Source organism: Megascapheus bottae, chromosome 7 (assembly GCF_031878675.1).
Source record: "Megascapheus bottae isolate mThoBot1 chromosome 7, mThoBot2.hap1, whole genome shotgun sequence".
NCBI lineage: Eukaryota > Metazoa > Chordata > Mammalia > Rodentia > Geomyidae > Megascapheus > Megascapheus bottae.
Window position 1 is genome coordinate 58,226,698 of NC_143515.1, and position 21,734 is coordinate 58,248,431.

The window sequence follows — 21,734 nt, forward strand, 5'->3', positions numbered from 1 at the left end:
AAGCTCTAGAAGTCGGCGGCCAATCTCTGTGCATCGGAGCTCTTTCAGTAGGGCTTGAAAATAGTGCAGATCCACTGGAAAGAAGTTCACCTGATTGGGTTGAAATCCACCTGGCAGATGGCTTGCTATAAACCTCTCCAGTGGAAAACAGCAAATGACTGGCTTCCGCTACAGATTGCTGCTCACATACATCGTTCAGGAGGGTGATCCTGAAAAGTGGTATGGGGTGGTAAGTGCTGAGTTCCTGAAAATGGGGAAACCAAGGGAGATTTGCAAAACAACGGAATTAGAAGACTATCAAGCCAATACTACTTGGAATTCCATATAATCCTCAAAATGTGTTCAAATAATCCTTCTCTAAACTTTCAGTTACTGAATGACTAATTAATGAGGCTTTAATAGATTAGATTTTATCAGTTAAAAACTTCTGTAAATCTACAAACAGTAGTGTAAAATCCAAGTGTTATAGTGTAGAGGGAAATGTTTGACCTAATAAAAATCCAGTCCAAAACAGCTACAACCAATATGTGACAATTGTTCATTTGCATTTTAAGCTTCTCTCTATACTTCAAAATGACTTTAGATTTCTTTTTCTACATATATAGTTCTACAAATAGAAGGTAGCCTTAAGATAAATTAAAGTTGTCCCCTTTAAGGTGAAGAGACTGGAACGGTTTCCCTCACTTCTTTGTCCCCTACCTTTAGCCTCTTAAAAGCTCATTTCCAGAATTGCTGAAGCAAATTACTGAATGCTAATAAACTGGCCTTCTCCTGTAGCTAAGCTTTACTGAGTTTATGTTAAGTTTTTCTCTCAGGTCAGCTCTTACCCTTGTTCCACTGCTACATTCATCACTCCAGCTGATATCCTTCCTCTTATGTTTTCTTTTTTTTTTTTTCTTTTTTTTTTTAGGTTGGAGATCAGGACTTGAACTTTGACACTTTCACTCACTGACTAGCATTCTACCACTGAGCCATGCCTCCAACCCCATTGTCTTTTTTTTGTTGTTCTGGGGATTAAACCCAGGACATTGCACTTGCTAGGCAAGCCCTTTGCCACAGAGCTATATCCCAGCCTCCTATCATATTCTATTCTTTCCTTCCATCTCCTTCCAAAGATATAATCACTCAGGCTGGGAGTTTGGCCCAGCGGTAGAGTGCTTGCCTAGCATGCACGAAGACCTCGGTTTGATTCCTCGGCACCATACACATAGAAAAAGGCCAGAAGTAGTGCTGTGGTTCAAATGGTAGAGCTCTATCCTTGAGCAAGCAAGGACAGTGCTCAGGCCTTGAGTTCAAAGCCCAAGACTAGCAAAAAAAAAAAGATAATCCCCTCAGTCCTACCTTTAACCCTCTACCAAATTCATAATTGCTTATCTCAGCTTCGTGAGTAACTAGGATTACAGGCATGAGCCACCAGCACACATCCTGCTTCAAGATTTCTGTAAAGATTTCTGTATTACTTTCTTTAAAAAAGGTGGTAGGGCCGGGAGTTTGGCCTAGTGGTTAAAGTGTTTGCCTTGCATGCATGAAGACCTGGGTTCGATTCCTCGGTACCACATACATAGAAAAAAAAGCTGGAAGTGGTGCTGAGGCTCAAGTGGTAGAGCTCTAGCCTTGAGAAAGTCCAAGGACAGTGCTCAGTCCCTGAGCTCAAGCCCAGGACTGGCAAAAAAATAAATAAAGGTGGTAGGGGTCGGGAGTGTGGCCTAGTGGTAGAGTGCTTGCCTAGCATACATGAAGACCCGGGTTTGATTCCTCAGTACCACATATATAGAAAAAAAGCCAGAAGTGGTGCTGAGGCTCAAGTAGTAGAGCTCTAGCTTTGAGAAAGTCCAAGGACAGTGCTCAAGCCCTGAGTTCAAGCCCAGGACTGGCAAAAAAAAAAAAAAAAAGTCGGCTCTCTCCGGTGGCTCACACCTGTAATCCCAGCTCTTGAGGTCGAGCTCTGAAGATCAGGGCTCAACACCTCCCGGGCAGGAAAGGCCGAGAGGCTCTCATCTCCAATTAACCACCAGACAATCAGAAGTGGCGTTGCCCTGAGTTCAAGCCCCACGACCGACCAAAAAAAAAGGTGGTATGCACTAAAGAATAGTGTATCAGTATTAGTAATAGTTACAATAATAATGTTTATTAGATGTATTTTAAGCAGCATAACCATCGAAGAGTGAACATTTTATAGCTAAGGAATCTATAGTAGAAAGGCCCAATGGCAATACCTAATTACTAACAGAGAATAAATATCCAGATAATCTTAAATAATAGGAATTAAGCAAGTACAATTAAAAGTCTATTTTTATGAGGAAAATGTGTGTGTGTGTGTGCGTGTATGTCCTGGACTGGGGCTTTAATATAGAGCTTGAGCTCTGTCCCTGTGCTTTTTTTTTTTTTTGGCAGTCCTGGGCTTGAGCTCAGGGCCTGAGCACTGTCCTTGGACTTTCTCAAGGCTAGAGCTCTACCACTTGACCCTTAGCACCACTTCCATCTTTTTTCTACATATGTGATACCGAGGAATTGAACCTGGGTCTTCATGCATGCTAGGCAAGCACTTTACCCACTAGGCCAAACTCCCGGCCCCTGTCCCTGTGCGTTTTTGCTCAAGTCTATTGCTCTACCACTTGAGCCACAAGTTCTGGCTTGGAGATAAAAGTTTCACTAACCTTTCTGCCCAGACTGGCTCCTGTCATCCTCAGTCCTCAGTTCTCAGCCTCCTGTGTAGCTACTATTATAGGGATGAGCCACCAGTGCCTGGTTTTGAGGGGAAAAAAACTTACTATTATTATTTTTTTTTTTGCCAGTCCTGGGCATGAGTTCAGGGCCTGAGCACTGCCCTAGACTTTCTCAAGGCTAGAGCTCTACCACTTGAGCCACAGCACCACTTCGGGCTTTTTTCTATGTATGTGGTACCGGGGAATCGAACCTGGGTCTTCGTGCATGCTAGGCATGCACTCTATCACTAGGCTAAACTCCTGGCTGAAAAAAAATTTTTTTTAAGTATTGCTTGCAGCTGGATGCTAGTAGATCACGCCTGTAATCTTAGCTACTTAGGAGGTTGAGATCTGAAGATCACCATTAGAAGCTGACTCATGCAGGAAGGTCCCAGAGACTCTTCAGTTCACAATAGCAGAAGTGGAGCTGTGGCTCAAGTGGGAGAGTGCTGGCCTTGAGCAAAACAACTTTTTTTTTTTTGTCGAACTCGGCCTGGGCGCTGTCCCTGATCTCTTCAGCTCTAGGTTACCACCCTACTCCTCAAGCCACAGAACCACTTCCAGTTTCCTAGTGGTTAACTGGAGATAAGAGTCTCTCTGTCTTTAGTGCCTGGGCTGGCTTTGAACCATGATCCTTAGATCTCAGCCTCCTGAGTAGCTTAGGATTACAGGTGTGAGCCACTGCACCCAGCTTTAGAAAACCCTAACAGTGGGAACAGGAGTTTGGCCTGGTGGTAAGAGTACTTACCTAGCATGCATGAAGATTCAGGTTTGATTCCTTGGTACCACATACATAGAAAAAGCTGAAAGTGGTGCTGTGGCTCAAGTGGTAGAGCTCTAGCCTTGAGAAAACCCAGAGAGTGCTCAGGCCCTGAGTTTAAAACCCAGGACTTGCAAAAAGAAAAAAACTAAACAAAAAAACCTTAACAGTGCCCAAGCCCTGAATTTAAGACCAAGATGAGCATACCACCCCACCCCACCCCGCAAAAAAAAATATTGTAAATCAGACATGGTGGTACATGTTTATAATCCCAACTCAAGGGAGGCTGAAACAGGATTTTGAGCTCCAGTCCAGTCTGGACTACATAATGATGTTCTGTCTAAAAAAACAACAAAAAAAACATTGTTAAATCTAAATGTGAACTATTAGCACCTCTTTGTGCTTCAGGGAGTTGATTAGACATCCAAAGCATTAAAATGTTTCAGCAAGCCAAAAGCCAGCAACAGTTTTTTTTTTTTTAAAGACAAAAGTCTATGTAGCTCAGGATGGCCTTGAATTCAAACCTCTCAAACAGATTACTGATGGCTCATACCTGTAATCCTACCTGCTCAGGAGGCTGAGATCTAAGGATCACTGTTCAAAGCCAGCCTGGACAGTATATGAGACTCTTCAATTAACCACCAAAAAGCCAGAAGTGGAGCTGTGGCTCAAGCCTTGAGCAAAAAATTTAAAAAGCCCAGGGACAGTATTCAGGTCCTGAGTTCAAGCCCAAGCATGGGAAAAAAAAAAAAGGCTTCTGTTGCTTTTGCCATCTAAATGCTGAGATTACAGGCCTGCACCTCCAGAGTTGGCATTTATCCAGCAACTTCTGTTTCTAAGGGCAACTTTCATTTCTAAAGAGGTCTTGACTTACTGGTATAAGTGGTTTTTGTGAACTTGAGAAAAAAATACTAACTTTAAATTTTAATTTACGTATTAATTTATTTTGCCATTCCTGGAACCTTAAAGTCTGGACTTGGGCATTATACTTGAGCTTCTTTTGCTCAAGGTGAGTATGCTACCACGTGGGCCCCAGTGCCACCTCGGCCTTTTTTTTTTTTTTTTTTTTGCCAGTCTTGGGCCTTGAACTCAGGGCCTGAGCACTGTCTTTGGACTCTCTCAAGGATAGAACTCTACCACTTGAACCCCAGCACCACTTCTGGCTTTTTTCTATGTATGGGGTACTGAGGAATTGAATTGAACCCGGGTTTCGTGCATGCTAAGCAGGCACTCTACCACCAGGCCAAACTCCTAGCTTGGGCTTTTACTTTTTTTAAACTAGTTCATTGAAGATAATAGTCTCAAGAGTTTTCTGACCCAGCTGATTACAAAGCATAATCCTCAGATCTCAGTCTTCTGAGTAGCCAGGATTACAGGCATGAGCCAGGGTGTCCAGTTAATCCTCTTTCCCCCTCTATAGTGTCTATGTTCACCTCTCTGGATATCTTCAAAGTGTGAGGGGTGTGTGTGTGTGTGTGTGTGTGTGTGTGTGTAACAAGGTAGGAGCTTCTCGTTTGTCAGATAAATTAGAAACAAACATTTGAACTTCCCAAGATAAAAGGATAGGAAATATTCCTTACTATACAGAGGAAAAATCATCTCTGATATAAAAATCCAATGAAAATGATTCTACATAAGGAAAAAAACCATTCAGAATCTTCCATTCAATATACAATTTGCTCAAAATATTAGCCAGACCTTGAAATTACTTTAAGGCAAAAACATTTACAGCAGGAGTTTGGCCTAGTGGAAGAGTGATTGCCTAGCGTGCACAAAGCCCTAGGTTTGATTTCTTGGTACCACATACACAGAAGTAGTGCTGTGGCTCAAGCAGTAGAACTCTAGCCTTGAGAAAGTCCAAGGACCAGTGCTCAGGCTCTGAGTTCAAGCCCTGGGACTGGCAAAAAAAAATTAGAAAGCATTGAAATCGCGGGGCCGGGAGTTTGGCCTAGTGGTTAAAGTGCTTGCCTACCATGCATGAAGACCCAGGTTCGATTCCTCGGTACCACATACATAGAAAAAAGTCGGAAGTGGTGCTGAGGCTCAAGTGGTAGAGCTCTAGCCTTGAGAAAGTCCAAGGACAGTGCTCAGGCCCTGAGCTCAAGCCCAGGACTGGCAAAAAAAAAAAAAAAAAAAAAAAAAAGCATTGAAATCGCAAGGGTAGATTATCTTGTGTGTGCGCGCGCCAGCCCTGGGACTTGAACTCAGGGCTTTGGCATGTGTCCCTGAGCTTCTTTTGCTCAAGGCTAGTACTCTACCACTTGAGCCACAGCACCACTTTTGACTTTTCCTGTGTATGTGGTACTGATGAATAGAACCTAGGGCTTCATGCATGCTAGACAAGCACTCTACCACTAAGCCACATTCCCAGCCCCTGCTGTTCTTATTTTATATGAATTGTACCCATTATCTTGGGAGATGTAAAAAAATTACCTTTTGAAGTTTTGAAAATATTGACTTTGATAAACTCATAACAGAAGAGAGAAAGATATTTTTTTTGTCTTTTCTTTTTTGGTACTGGGGATCGAACCCAGGACATTCCACTTGCTAGTCAATTGCTTTGTTACTGAGCTACATCCTTTTCAAGAACATACATCACTCCATTTGCTGGTCCAATTACATTTTATAGGTAAGGAGAAGGGAAAGGGGGGGAAACAGCCAATTTCTTTCTTGTTACTAGTCATGTTCTTAACTGCCACCTGTTGGGATTGTTTTTTCCAAGAAGAAACAATTAGTCTGCTAATTACCTCGCTATCTGTAGATATTCCGTTTTATGAAATAAAAGCGTACTTCGTGTTTAAATTACATTTCTTTTGTTATTTGTTCAAGGGCTATATGAGCCCTAAACTGTAACCGGGCCTCCATGGAATAGTCTTTATAATTTTTGATGTTGTCCAAGCTTTTGGTTGCACTGGCGTAATTTCCGTTTAGGTAGTGTAGGATTCCCAGTTCATAGTAAGTATATGGTACCAAATAATGATCATATTTTAACAATTTTTCATTCTGAAGAACACGATTGAAATAGTGTTCAGCCTTCAAATATTTGCCCAAGTGTTTCAGGCATAGACCTTTAAGCAAATTTAATAAACTGATATCATCTGTACCATACTCTTCATTTGGGTTTTCTTGCAAAAGGTCTTTTCCTCTGTCGATTATGGATAGCCAGCTTGAAATAAGCTCAAGTTTTTTGCTCATGACTCGGAAACCACTCCAGGCATAAATGAATTCCAGAAGGGGCTGCGCTGTAAACCAGCCTGAAGTAGTTCCATAGCGCTGACCTTTCTCAGCAACAAACTTTTCTATTGGTACAGAGTTGCCTAAAATTTTCACTCTCAGGCTATCCACATTTAAGAACAGTGAGCTTATGTCCTCGCTTACTGATTTTGCAAAATCAGAAGGAAGCAAAGCTAGTAATATAGCTTTGCTGTACATATATATTGCCTTGGACCATTTGCTATTCTGAGAGAGTAGATTGGCATAGTGGAATGCCTGCCTCCAATTCTGCAGAAAAATGTGGCACCACATGATTTCCCAATAACAGAGATGATGAATCTGCTTCCACTCATTCTGTGTAAAAATGCACTCCTGTAATTTTAACTGTGCATTTTCGAAATTGCCTTTCAACATGCTAAACCGTGCATGAAAAAATTTAAGTACAACACAGTTTGGAAATTTGTGAAGATAGATGAGAAAGAGATTCTCTGTAGCAGGACTGGGAATCTTTTCAATACCGAAAGCTACATGGATATAGTTGTAATAAAAGAGTAGAGTGAAAACACTTAAGATGTAATTTATATGGGGTTCAGATGCACTTTCATGAAGCAAAGCCAGGCCTAGATCTCTATTACCAGAATAGCCAACGACACTGAGAAGTCTTAGTATCTTTGGCGGCACAAGTGATAACATCAGATTGAATGCTCCAAGTCCAAACTTTATTCCTCCATCCAGGTGTTTGTGGGCTTTGCATTGATTTTTTGGCATAAGTGTTAGTACATGTTCACAGTCTTTGTATATCTGATAACTTGATCCAATGCTGATGCTGCTTTTAAAAAAACCAAGCAAACTGTCATCTTGTATAAATGATATGGAGGACTTCAAGATCAAGCACTCAGCGTAACAGACCTCTGCATGCAGTTCTTCGTCATTGACAGCCTTTATTCCATGCCTATTCACTAGATACGACAAAGTCATTATTCTAGGTCTTTTGCGGAAATTATTACAGATTTTCAAAGCTTCCTTGGAGACAGAAATCCCATTTTCAATATCCTGTGGATCAAAAGTCAGGATGGCCCTGACAATCATAAGCATACTGTACATTAGGGCATGGTATATGCTATTTTTAGACCACGGATGAATGAGACTTATTGCCTCCGAAAACCTGTTATTTAGGAATAAGTACAACCCAGTTGTGCATTCTTCCAAGGAAGATACTAGATTCATCGATGATGCCACAGGGATAATTTCGTAGGCATCTTCAAACTTGTCTTCTTGATCATTTTCGTTTTTGTTTAGAGTATGTTGTCTACTTAATTTGGCCTTGTGGCCATTTTCTCCTCCAATTAGGGTGAGTGACATGTTTAGCTTGTTCTTCTGCTCATTTTCTGTTTTTCCTAGAATAAGCGGCATATTGGCAGTGGGAAGTATCTGAAGTGACGTGATGAGGCTGCAATGTGTCACTGCTGACTCCTGGCCCAGGGTTACTTCTTCTACACAAAGACCAGTCTAAGGTGTTGCTCTTAAAATGGAACCAAGAGCATCTCTAGCTATGTGGTTCAGCACCAGAATATTCTCATCTGTATCAGACAAAGGAGGAGAAAAAATATTATTTAGATGCATTTCTGAAAAGATCAAATTATCTGGAATGTACTAAAGGAATCGTTCCCTTAAAACACTGTAAAAGCCAAACTTTTGTAAGCAGATTCCTCTTGTAAGTATGTCTCTCATATATCAAGTTCATAGGATCATGCTTTCAGTATTTTGTGGTAGAACTGTACTGTGATGTCAATAAAATCTGTCAGTAGGAAAGCCTTCCAGAGGCTAGTTAAGATGATGGAAGTTGTGGGCCTGGAGCTAGCCTAGTGGTAGAGTGCTTGCCTAGCATGCACAAAGCGCTGTGTTTATTCCTCAGTACCACATACTCAGAAAAAGCCAGAAGTGGCGCTGTGGTTCAAGTGGCAGAGCACTAGCCTTGAGCAAAAAGTGTCCAAGTACAGTGTTTGGGGAGGGAGGGAGGGAGAGAGGGAGGGAGGGAGGGAGAGGGAGAGGGAGAGGGAGAGGGAGAGGGAGAGGGAGAGGGAGAGGGAGAGAGGAAGAAAGAAAAGGAATAATAAGAGAGCTGGATGCTGGTGGTTCATGCTTATAATCCTAGATACTTAGGAGGCTGAGATCTGAGGATTGAGTTCAAAGACAGCCATGAGACTCTTATCGCCAACAAACTACTCAGAAAAATCTGGAAGTGACTTTGTGATTCAAGGTAGAATGCTCACCTTGAGCAAAAGAAGTTCAGTGACAGTGCCCAGCCCAACTTCAAGCCCCACAGGGGTGCACACGCATATGCACACATGCAAACACCCACACCCACACCCATGAGACTCATTTCCAATTAACCAACAGAAAATCAGAAGTCAGAAAGTGCTAGCCTTGAGCTGAAGTCCTCAGGGACAGGGCCCAGGCAAGAGTTCAAGCCCCACACCTGACCTAAAAAAAAAAAAAAAAAAAAAAAAAAAAAAAAGAAAAAAAATCTACACAAATTAATATTAGCATTCATTAATATAAAAATAGAAATCAGGGGCCGAGAGTTTGGCCTAGTGCTAGAGTGCTTGCCTAGCATGCACGAAGACCCAGGTTCAATTCTTCGGTACACATATGTAGCAAAAAGCCAGAAGTGGTGCTGTGGCTCAAGCCCTACCCTTGAGAAAATCCAGGGACAGTGCTCAGGCCCTGAGCCCAAGCCCAGGACTGGCAAAAAAAAAAAAAAAAAAAAGAAAGAAAAGAAAAAAGAAAAATAAGGTTTTTTGTTTTTGTTTTGATTTTGTTTTTTAATTTTGATGCCTGTATTGGGGCTTGAACTCAGGACCTTCAGCTCTTGTTTGGCTTTTTTTGGTCAAAGATAGTGCTCTACTATTTAAGCCACAACTCCATTTTGGTGATTAATTGGAAATAAGCATATCACAAACTTTCCTGCACAAGCTGGCTTTGTACTTTGATCCTCAGATCTAAGCTTTCTGAAAAGGATTACAAGCTTAAGCCACCAGTGCCTGGCCCCTGGGCAAATCCTTTATAACACAATATGTTGTTCTGTAAATGCCTCTGGATTCTGCGGAGAAAACCAATAGAACACCTATCTGCCCCTCTACATGTCCACCTCATTTATTGTAAAGAATGTATTGACTTATTGCAAAGATTACATATAATTGCCTCACACAGATCTAGGGCTGAGAAGTCTCACGATCAGTAGTAGGTAAACTGAAAACTCAGGAAAGCCAGTGAGTGGGGTAGGTAGTTGCCGTGAAAGTCTAAAGACCTGAGAACCAAGAGATGGTTAACGGTGTTAATCCTGGCTCCAAAGTTGCAAAATGGAAATCTAAGAAGAGCTAGTTTTTAAGTTCCATTTGGAAGACAGGAAAAGATGGTTGTCCTAGCTAAGTCAGGCAGGAGGCAGTCCTTCTTATTCAGCCTTTCAGTTACAATGAGGTGTTCATATAAGTGGATGAGAACCACTCACTTTAAGCAGGGCAATCTTCTTGTCTCAAGTGTTAATCTCATTCAGAAAAAACTTCACAAACACATCTAGACTGATTTTAACAAAATGTCTAGGCACTTTGTGGCCAAATTGAAATATAAAGTCAACTCATCGTATGTACTAGGTAAAACAGTAGTTGGGTTGTTTATTAATATATTTTTTAGTAAAAGTATAAGTTGGGTATCAGTAGCTACTCAAGAGGCTGAGATCCAAGGATTGCAGTTCAAAATCAGCCTGGGCAAGAAAAGTCTGTGACACTCATCTCCAATTAACCAGGAAAACAACAACAACAAAAAAGCTGGAGGTGGAGCCAGCCACAATAGCTCATGCCTGTAATCCTAGCTACTCTGAGAACTGAAATTCAAAGCCAGCCCAAACAGTAAAATTTGTGAGGCTCTTATCTCCAATTAATCACCAAAAAGTCAAAGTGGAGCTGCAGCTCAGGTATTAAGAGTGCCAGCCTTGAGCAAAAGAGCTAAAAGACAGCACCCAAGCCCTGAGTTAAAGCCCCAGGACCAGTACCCACCTCCCCCCAACCCCCCAAATCCAGAAGTAGAGTTGTGGCTTAAGTGGTAGAGCTATATCCTTGAGGAAGCCCAAGGACAACCCTTAGACCCGGAGTCCAAGCCCTAGGACTGGCAAAAGAAAAAAGATACCAGACTGACTGAATCACTCTCAACAACTGTCTTTCTTTTTAGGGGATTGAACTCAAGAGTTTTGAAAGGTCTCTAACCACTTGAACCACACCTCCAGTCCCTCTTTACGTTGGTCATTATTGTGGGAAGCTCTTGCTTTATGCCAGGGCCAGCCTGGGTTTTGATTCTCCTACTTGTACTTCCTCCTTCTGTTGCTGGGGATAGTGGGAATAAACTACTATGCCCTGCTGTTGTTCATCCCTGAAGCTGGGGTAACACAGAAATGGAGTCTCTTGAACTTTTTGCCTGGGTTGCCTTTTAAACTCCCTGGCTTTCTTCTTTCTTTCTTTCTTCCCCTCCCCCCACTCTCTTTCTCCCTCCTGGGGCTTTGAACTCTGTCACTGAGCTCTTCAGCCCAAGGTTACCGAGCTACCCCTTGAGCCACAGCTCCACTTCCGGTTTTTTGGTGGTTAATTGGAGATAAGAGGCTTTAGTGCCTGAGCTGGTTTGGAACCACTATCCTTAGATCTCAGCCTCTGAGTAGTTAAGATTACAGGCATGAGCCACTGAGCCCAGCTACATTCTTTCTTTAAGTAAGGAACAACATGGCTCCTGGGAGTTTGGCCTAGTAGTAGAGTGCTTGCCTTGGTAGAGTGCTTGCCTTGCATGCACGAAGACCTGGGTTCAATTCCTCGGTACCACATACATAGAAAAAAGCTGGAAATGGTGCTGAGGCTCAAGTGGTAGAGTTCTAGCCTTGAGAAAGTCCAAGGACAGTGCTCAGGGTACCACATATACAGAAAAAAGCTGGAAATGGTGCTGAGGCTCAAGTGGTAGAGCTCTAGCCTTGAGAAAGTCCAAGGACAGTGCTCAGCCCCTGAGCTCAAGCCCAGGACTGGCAAAAAAAATAAAAAAAAAATAAATAAATAAGGAACAACACAATTGATTAGTTTAGGGTCTAAAGATTTTGTAGTTTCACTTTTAAATACAATTAGGCATTCCTTAGAAAATATCATGGAGTGGGGGGGCCCGGAGTTTGGCCTAGTGGTAGAGTGCTTGCCTAGCATGCACAAAGATCTGGGTTTGATTCCTCTGAACCACATGAATAGAAAAAAGCTGGAAGTGGTGCTGAGGCTCAAGTGTTAGAGCTCTAGCCTTGAGAAAGTCCAGGACTGGCAAAAAAAAGAAAAGAAAATCTCATAGGGAAATTGTTTAAGTGCTTTACCTATTGCTATCCCTACTCCTCATACTCTGTAGCCTACTACTTGGCTAATGAGAAGTTGATATTTTAATATAGTATAAAAGAATTATAGACCTTTCTCAGTAAATGTATTAAAATAGAGATGGGCAAAACATTTACATTTTTTTCTTTTTTCTTTTTCGTTCTTTTTTGCTAGTTCTTGGGCTTGAACTCAGACCTGGGGCACTGTCCCTGAGCTTTTTTGATATCACTTATTTGATATCCACAGTAAAAGCCCCAATCTCGACTGAAATACTTAAGCTCTAGATGTATTATTAGTGCATGAGGTGGGTTAAAGTACAAAATGAAAGCACTGGAAGGGAAGAATACATCACTCCGCGCTTCGGGTACAGATTGCCACAGGCCAAAAGACTTTGGGATTTAGGGTTTGTCAACTCCCCCCTTCCCCCTCCCGGCCCCGACTCCTTTGTTCATCATACTAAGAATTCTTTCCAACCCCGCTGGTGACAAATAGCTGACTAGTTCTGAAGGGGATAAAGGGTCGGTACAGAGCGTGTGTGTGTGTGTGTGTGTGTGTGTGTGTGATCACCCCTTTTGTGGCCTGAGATGCAAAGACCACGATCCTCACCCAGATCACACGCTCGACACTAGGGATGAGTCTCAAAGATCACTGACTGAGTAGCAGACCTGGCTAAGTCCCCAAACGGCAAGGCGGCGGCGACAGCTTCTAGGCGAGGGGGTCAGTTTTGCATCCTTTCCTAGACGAACCTAATGCACCTGTAGGAAGAGTCCTACCGCTGAGGGTTCCTAAGTTGGGGAAAACGGAGAGGGGGTAGAGGATCAGGGTTGAGGGGGGAGGGAAGGGAGACCAGGAAGGGGTCAGGAGAGGGAAGAAGGGAAGGGGAAGGGAAGATCAGGACGCCGCGGGGAAAGGCCACGGGTTTATCCGCGAGATCGAGGAGTTCCCATAGTAACGTATCCCTCCGCCCGCGTTCGGCGGCGGCCTCTGAGTTCCCTCCGCGTCGCTCCCGGCTGTTTCCGCCCAGCTCCTTTGTGCCGCGCAGAACGTCGACATGACGCATGCGCAAAGAAAAGAATCCCGGCCGCCGCGTATATAAGCTCGAGCCGGGACTCTTCCTCGTAGTGCCCCCGGGACCGTTGGCGAGAGACGGTGAGCAGTGACTTCCGTAACTTCTCGAGTCCCGGGCGCTGCGACCGACGGAGCCTAGCACGCGGGGCTGGTCAGCATGTCGCGTTATGGGCGCTATGGAGGAGGTGAGCGGGCTGGGGCCTGGTAATAGAGGGTGCTAGGTGTGGAGAGCATGGCGAGGCCGGGGAGAGACGGCGCAGCGGTTGGGAGACGGTTATTCCGCGTGCGTAATGGCGGCCTCTGCACGCCATGCGAAGCTGGAGGCGGCCGCAGGGGTGAACGGGTGGACGGGCTCCGGGAATGGCGGCGTGTCTGCGCTTGGGGCTGCGTGTGCTAGTGCGGTTTGGGTCGCTCGGCCTGGCGGGAGACAGGTGGGCGATGGGGGCCTTCGCCGTTGCCCTTCCTGGCTCTGCCCGCCCTCCCGCCCTCGCTCGCGCGCGCGCCCGGCCCCCGCCCTCGGCGGCTGCCATTTTGCGCACATGACGACTGCGGTGGCGCATTTCCTCGGCGCTTTCCCGCCACTGGGGCGGGCCGGCGGACGGAAGGGAACCCGGCGGGCCCTGAGGCCGCGCGTTCCCGTTACACTGTGGTGCGGGGGTGGCGTGGGGGGAGAAGCGGGGAGCTGAGGCTGGCGACCGGTTTCTCTTCCCTTTCAGCTCTTCCGAGCGCGGTTTCTGGCTTCGGGGCTCCGGGGTGCTAGGATTTGGGGCGCGCCCGTGCCCGGCCTCGAAGGAGGGGCGCTGGTCTGCGCGGCCCCGTGCGGCGGCCCGACCCCTGGGCTGAGCCCGCCCGTGAGCCCGAGCCGCCGTCGCCGCGGGCCCGCGCGCTTCCTGCGAGCGCCGCGCCGGGGCTGCCGGGACTCGGGGGCGGGGCCCGGGGCCCGCCCCAGTCTGGAGGGCGCTGCTGGTGCACGGGTCTGCGCCGCTTGCGGCCTTTCCAGCTTAGAAGTGTGCCAAGTCTAGCTGCAGAAGAGTTGACGGTTTCCGTCCCGTCCCCGCCCCATGCTGCAGCACTTAAGAGCCGCTGTTGATTAAAAATGGGGTTTCGCAATATTGTTGCTATTTTGGATCAGGATTACCCCCAAACCATTATAGAGTGTTTTTAGCAGCGCCCCAACCCTCTACCCTAGACTAGATGTCAGTATGCTCCCGTACTCCCATGCCACAGCCTCAGTCAATAAAAATAATATTTTTTTTTTGCCAGTCCTGGGCTTGAGCTCAGGGCCTGAGCACTGTCCTTGGACTTTCTCAAGGCTAGAGCTCTACCACTTGAGCCTCAGCACCACTTCTGGCTTTCTCTAAGTATGTGGTACCAAGGAATCGAACCCGGGTCTTCGTGCATGCTAGGCAAGCACTCTACCACTAGGCCAAACTCCCGGCCCAAAAGACTAACTTTTAAATGTATTCTTTTGAGCTGGGGTTTAACTCATGGCCTGCGGGTTCTTCACTCGAGGGTAGTCTACCACCTGAGTCCACTTCAGTATTTTTGCTGGTTAATTGTAGATCAGAATCTAGGCTGGCTTCCAGAAACGGCATCTTAGATCTCAGCCTCCTGAGCAGCTAGCGTTACAGATGTGAGCAGTGGACTCTTGGCCTAGAAAATCACTGCTTCAAAATTTTTTCTCCATTATTATGAAGGGTGGGGGGAAAGAGACAAGCTCTTCACAATGGAAAAGACCCATGCGTCATGCACCTGTTTCTTGGTGTTTTAGGCCTTTTTTTTTTTCTTTTTTTTTTGTCTGTCATGGAGCTCGAACTCTGGGCCAGGACACTATTCCTGACCTCTTGAGCTCAAAGCTACAGCCCTACATGTGGAGCCACAGCTCCACTTCCGGTTTTCTAGTGGTTAACTGGAGGTAGAAGTTCTTTAGTGTGCTGGCTGCCTTGGAACCATGATCCTCATATCTCAGGCGTCCTGAGTAGCTAGGATTACACGCATAAGCCACCGTGCCCAGCTGTGTTTCAGGTTGTTCAGTGCTGGTCCTGGGGCTTGAACTCCAGGCCTGAGTTCTGTTAAATAAGTCAGGTAAAGAGAACATGTCTTTTTGGACATTGTCACCTCTTCCCTGGTTATCTCCTAGTTTTTCCTTCGTGTTTCTCACCTACAAATTGTTATAGTTCATTTAAAAGTGCTCAGTGAATATTTGTTTACCCCTTGTCCCTCCATTTCTGGGCACTCTTCCTTTGGAGACATGACTTCACTTCTGGCTTTTTGATTTCGGAGTAAATGGATTCTTCTGCCAGGCTGGCTGTTTGAACTGTGGTTCTTTGATCTCAGCCTTCTGAGTAGCTAGGGGTAACACGTATGAGTCACTGGCACTGGTGCATATCTGGATTTTAACATTAAACTGAATCCTAAGTAGAGAAGGCTAAATAAGTATCCTTCGCCCAAACTGGGTGTGATGGTGTGCCCCCTGTATTTCCAGCATTTTATAGCAAGCTGAAATGAACACACACACCCTGGGTGGACCCTGGTAGATGGCTCAGCACTGAAAAACAAAATACATACTTGGCACAGACTTTGCATGACCTGTTTCTGTTTAAAGGAAAATAATACTTCATTACAATTTGAGTCAAAAACATTGCCTAACTTTTTTTTTTTAAAACAGAAACCAAGGTGTATGTTGGTAACCTGGGAACTGGTGCTGGCAAAGGAGAGTTAGAAAGGGCTTTCAGTTACTATGGCCCCTTACGAACTGTGTGGATTGCCAGAAATCCTCCAGGATTTGCCTTTGTGGAATTTGAAGATCCTAGAGATGCAGAAGATGCAGTACGTGGACTGGATGGAAAGTGAGTGAGATGTTAAAAATATTCGGTGATCTAGATAGTCATCTAAGTATGCCTACCTTGGATGCTATAGTCTAAAGACATTAAATACCTAATGATGAAGCAGCAAAGGTGGAATTATTGAAGGGTTCTAAATTTGTTTTTGGTCAGTCATAGGACTTGAACTCTGGGCCTGTGCACTGTTCCTGAGCTCTTCAGCTCAAGGCTAGTGCCACTTTGAACCACAGGGCCACTTCTGGTTTTCTGGTAGTTAAATTGCAGGCAGGTAAGAGTCATGGATTTGGCTTCTGTGCCTGGGCTGGCTTTGAACTGTGATCCTCAGATCTCAGCCTCCTGAGTAGCTAGGATTACAGGAGTGAGCCATCAGTGTCCTGTTAAGAGTTCTAAATTTAGAAGTCGTATAATTTTTTTCAAAACATTTCGTTTATTTTGCTTTCTTGAGGTGGGAGGGGGTGGAGGTCCCTTCAGGGTCTCTTCCTAGGTATAGTGGGACGGAAATGCCATCATGGTAGTAGGGACTGGAGGTGTGAGGGAAAGGACTCCTGCCTACAATAGATACTTGAGATCCCATCAGCTTTTGGTACAGGGGCCCTCATAGGAGGAGGAGGGGTAGGCTGAGGACAGAGAGGTTGGGTTTTTAACTTAGCTGTGGTACTTACTTCATTACATTTGTTTTATAGGGTGATTTGTGGTTCTCGAGTGAGGGTTGAACTATCAACAGGCATGCCTCGGAGATCTCGATTTGATAGACCACCTGCCCGACGTCCCTTTGATCCCAATGATAGATGCTATGAGTGTGGAGAAAAAGGACATTATGCTTATGATTGTCATCGCTATAGCCGGCGGAGGAGAAGCAGGTATTTAAATTAGTAAAGGAATGGTTGGTATTGTAGTTAATCAAAAGTAATTCTTTTAGCAAGGCAGAAACTAGTGTTTTTCTATAAACTTGAATGTTAATTGTACAGGTGTATTTTACAATTTTTGTTTTAATTAAAAATGTTAATATATTAATAATCAACCTGGTCAAAACCTTTCAGGTTTCTTCGTTTGAGTCAGTCGCCTTGATTCAGAATGTCACGAGCCTTATGATATCATGCTGAGGCGCCTTGCAAATCCGACAATTAAGATCCTCCTAGACCTTGAGGTGATCAGCATAAGAGGCCAGATCCCCTCGAGTCATCTACACCTAGCTTCACCTTATTCTTTAAAGGGCAGAAAATTTGAGACGGTGATCGCCGTAACAGTAAATTTGGCTTACAATTGGGGCCCCCTCCGCTTTAGAAAGAGGAACACCAGATTGACCACATTCCCAACTAGAAAAATCTTCTTGCGTCAATCAAGCCTCATCTGGCTCTTTTGGCTGTCAGTTTGATCGTCGTTAGATTGAAGAAAACATCTAGATGCAGCGATCGGCTATAGATACTTCTAGATCGTCTAGATCTTCTAGACCACTACTAGACCATGGGCCAAAGAGGGTCGACCTGCAAACTTGCAAGGTTTATTTTAAATACACATTATGGTGTTTTATATTATGTAATTCTAAGTTGTAATTCAGCTTTTAACAAATCTTTTTTTAGGTAGTAAAAAAAAAATACTCAACTAATAGGCCCAGAGTTTATTTCCAAATGAGACATTAAATTTTAAATAGTTTTGAGATTTGATTTCAGCAGAGGCACACAAACTCTAAAAATGAATTGTTGTCTAATATTTTGTATTTTTCTAACTTGAAAAATAGGTCACGGTCTAGATCACATTCTCGATCCAGAGGAAGGAGATATTCTCGCTCTCGCAGCAGGAGCAGGGGACGGAGGTGAGATAACTTGTCTAGGTTAAGTCTTCACAAGTGTAAAAGCTTTTTGAAGATAGACTTAAATTTCTTTTAACTTTTAGGTCAAGATCAGCATCTCCTCGGCGATCAAGATCTGTGTCTCTTCGTAGATCGAGATCGGCTTCCCTCAGAAGATCTAGGTCTGGTTCTATAAAAGGATCGAGGTATTTCCAGTATGTAACACTTTTTTCCTCCCACTATGTAACACTTTTTTCCTCCTTACTTGTAGTTGGAATGTCCTGTCTTAATGACAGCAGAGTGGCATAATACTTGAGAACATAATTCAAATGAGATAGTTTAGAAAATTGACTTGTAAAAGTTATTTGTAGCCAGATATTTCTCACACCTGGTTGTGCAATTCTCAGGCTGAGACAGTAGGAGCACTTGATCATACCAGACTTTTTTTTTTTCCCGTCAAGTTGTGTGAGTGACTTGAACTCTGGGCCTGGGTGCTGTCCCCGAGCTCTTCAGCTCAAGGGCCTTACCCCTTGAGCCATATCACCACTTCCCTTTTTCTGGTGATTAGAGATGAGTCTTATGGTCTTTAGTGCCTGGACTGGTTTTGAACCACAATCCTAAGATCTCAGCCTCCTAAGTAGCTAGGATTACAAGGGTAAACCACCACACGCCCCACTTTAGATATAGCAGTTCTAATGCCAGATTATATTTGTTATGTAAGTAAATGCTAGTAGCTTGATTTTATATGACCCATTAGAGTCCAGAAACACTGGAAAGTTGACAGATAATAGTCATGAACCACAATAAATTCTATATATACAGGATTAGAGTGTTAACCAGTAGTGACTTTGATCAGTATTTATCACCTGAACAGTAAGTCTGTTTAAAGCTTGGTTTGAGACTGGTCAGGTCTGTGAGACTTGATTTAATTTCCTTTAAAATCAACTCAAATACCGGTTTGAAAAAAGTAACCTTTGGATACTGCAGAGCTTAATTTGATCATTCGTTCTTATACTAGTGAGATAAACATTCCTTTATCCTAATGTTCCTAATGTGTTTAGTAGTAAAGGAATCCTGGAGACTGATTTGTATAATTTTCTCTTAAGATCCCGGTCAAGGTCAAGATCAAGATCCAGGTCTCTTTCACGACCAAGAAGCAGGTAGGGTAAAAATGTGATTAGATAACTTTCTAAGTTATATGGCACCAATATCCAAAGAGTTCAAAGTGATTTGAATTGTTAAAATTCAATTATTACCTCAATACTCCAAAGCCTGTGTGTTAGTTTGAAAACAATTTTTTTTAAACCAAACATTACTGGCTTCCTAATGAAGGAATGTTAAGATAGAAGTTTGTGACTTTGGGATTGAGAGGCCCTTTGAGACCTGGTAGGTGCTTGGAGAAACATTCTGATGAATGTAAAAAAGATGAACCACAACATATCAAGCAGTCAGTTTTATGAAAAACAATTTTTGGAAGATTGGCCTTTTTTTTATTAAAGAAAAAATTGTAGGTTCTAAAATTCAACTTCAACATTGACATTTTACACAGCACATTTTGGGGGTTGATAGTATTTTTGATAGTATTAACAAGTATAAGAGGTATTGGTTAGAACTCTCTCTTACTAGAATTTCTCATGTTTTGACAGCCGATCAAAGTCCCGATCGCCATCTCCAAAAAGAAGGTAAGCTAAACTTAGAATTGTCAAGTCTTAGAATTGTCAGGTATGGCCTCTGCAGAACTTACTTGTTACTGCCAGTATAGCTTAGCCGAGCAATCTTTGAGCTCTTTGGAGAATTGGTGCTGTATTGATTAGGTATTAAGTTTTTGAAATGAGTGTTATTCCTTCATTATGTATTTTTGTTGGAAATATTTAACAGGGTGTTAGGATTATTAAGATGTATAGTCCTGTGAACTCTTAGTTGTAGAAATTTCATGTTAAAAAAAAAAACCTTATTTTCTCTATATGGGTATTGAACAGGAAAGAACTGGGGAAAGGCTGGTTTTATAAGATGATTGAGATCTTAAAACTAAGTTCTGTCTAATGTTTTTTGTTATTGTTGGTCCTGGGGCTGAAATTAGCATGAGACCCTGTCCCTTGAGCTTTTCAACTCAAGGGTAGCTCTTGCTGTACCACTTAGATCCATAGCCCACAGTGGCATTTGCCATTTTCTGGTGGTTAATCAGAGATAGAATCACAGACTTAGGTCTCAGCCTCTTGAATAGCTAGGATTATAAGCATGATGGCCGGGAGTTTGGCTTTGTGGTAGAGAGTGCTTGCCTAGCATGCACAAAGACCTGGGTTTGATTCCTCAGTAGCATATACATGGAAAAAGCAAGAAGTAGTAGAGCTCAAACCTTGAAAGGCCCATGGACAATGCCCAGGTCCCAGGACTGGCAAAAAAAAAAAGAAAAGAAAACAGCAAACATGAGCCATCAGCTCCTGGCTTAGTGCTTCATATTAGTGACAGAAAACATTTAGTTTTTTTTTTTTTCTAAAACTTTACTTTGACAAGAACTGTATATTAAAAGCCTAGTATTAGCCATGTGCAGTGGCTCATGCCTGTCTGTAATCCTAGCTACTCTGGAGGCTGAGATCTGAGGATCACAGTTCAAAACCAGCCTGGGCACTAAAGATGCTGAGGCACTTTATTTCCTATTAACCACCAGAAAACCGGAAGTGGGACTAGCTTTTAAGGGGTAGCATGGTAGCCTTGAGCTGAAGAGCTCAGGGACAGCTCCCAGGCCCATAGTTCAAGCCCCATGAATCACAAGAAAAAAGAAAAAAAAAGCCTAGTATTTGAGTGGAGTGTGGCCTAGAGGTAGAGTGCTTTCCAGCATGTACGAAGCCCTGGGTTCAATTCCTTGGTACCACATACACAGAACTGGAAATGGTGCTGTGGCTCAAGTGGTAGAGCACTAGCCTTGAGAGAGCTCAAGGACAGCACCCAGGCCCTCATTTTATAAGACCCAGGATTAATGAAGGACAAATATATCACATGCCTAATTTTTAGGTTTTTGCTATAGGAATTTAGTGCCTTTGAATTTGTTGAAAGGAATTTTTTCCTGGCATGCATATGAAAACTGTAAATTTTAAGACACTAATTGGTTCCAAACCTAATGTTTTTCTTTTAGTCGTTCTCCATCAGGAAGTCCACGCAGAAGTGCAAGTCCTGAAAGAATGGACTGAAGTTCTCAAGTTCACCCTTTAGGGAAAGCTATTTTGTTTACATTATTATAAGGGATTTGTGATGTCTGTAAAGTGTAATCTAGGAAAGATCTTTCAACCATCTAATCAGAATGGATCTGGATTATTACTCTGTAAGTTCACAGCAGTAAAGTATGTTTTTTGTTGAATGTATTAACATCTTATGGTCTGAAAATGTGGGTTTTTATTTGGCACATTTAAATAAAACGTTTCTAACTAGATTTTGATTTGTGTTCAATATTAATTTGGTAAAAATCAAGTATCAGACTTGATAATTGTTAATTATATTTCTACCGACTTACATTCGAAGTTAAGTGGTGTTTTAAGTCTTGAGCATCATTACCTATTTATACAATAGCGCTTGGTAAGGACCTTAAGGGACTTTGAAAACCCCATTTTACCCTATACATTTGGTAAAATGATCTTGAGTCCCCTGTAATGATAGCATGAACACATCATAACATCCCTAGGTTGATTTTAAAGTTGGTGTTGAGATACTGTACAACCAATGATGTCAAATCTGTCAGGCCAGAGGGACCACTGATTTACTTATAAATGAGCTTGACAGGAACTAATCAAAAGTTTCTAAAGTAAATGTGTGGTTTAAGATGTAGGGAGAAAATTATTTCTGGAGGCTGTTCAGTAGTTAATTGGAACTTGCAGGCGATTAGGTAAGATGATTTCTACTCAATGTTCTTTTGTTTCATTGCTTTCAAACATTAGCCGATTTTATACCAAAAAATGCATGCTTGCCGCAGAATTG

The 21,734-nt window shown here is 43.2% G+C and overlaps 1 protein-coding gene and 1 pseudogene across 6 annotated transcripts; one reads left to right on the forward strand and one right to left on the reverse strand.

The window, feature by feature from the left end:
• Window positions 1-6,068: 6,068 nt before the first annotated feature.
• LOC150060851 (tetratricopeptide repeat protein 39B pseudogene) lies at window positions 6,069-13,026 on the reverse strand (annotated as a pseudogene). Of its 2 annotated transcripts, none has more exons than XR_016536273.1 (2): window positions 12,731-13,026; window positions 6,069-8,258 (listed from the first exon to the last, which is right to left on the reverse strand). The product of XR_016536273.1 is annotated as a tetratricopeptide repeat protein 39B pseudogene, transcript variant X2 (transcript). The 2 variants fall into 2 exon arrangements; XR_016536272.1 differs by having other exon boundaries at window positions 12,672-13,026.
• A 123-nt stretch (window positions 13,027-13,149) lies between these two features.
• Srsf7 (serine and arginine rich splicing factor 7) lies at window positions 13,150-21,192 on the forward strand. Of its 4 annotated transcripts, none has more exons than XM_090337117.1 (8): window positions 13,153-13,318; window positions 15,802-15,982; window positions 16,660-16,836; window positions 17,715-17,789; window positions 17,870-17,971; window positions 18,872-18,925; window positions 19,412-19,447; window positions 20,899-21,192. In XM_090337117.1, the coding sequence occupies exons 1-8, from the start codon at window positions 13,291-13,293 to the stop codon at window positions 20,951-20,953; spliced, it is 708 nt and encodes a 235-aa protein (XP_090193243.1). In that variant the 5' UTR covers window positions 13,153-13,290; the 3' UTR covers window positions 20,954-21,192. The 4 variants fall into 4 exon arrangements, with proteins under 4 accessions (XP_090193245.1, XP_090193243.1, XP_090193244.1 ...); XM_090337116.1 differs by having other exon boundaries at window positions 13,158-13,318; window positions 17,870-17,980; XM_090337119.1 differs by lacking the exon at window positions 19,412-19,447 and having other exon boundaries at window positions 13,150-13,318.
• Window positions 21,193-21,734: the final 542 nt, after the last annotated feature.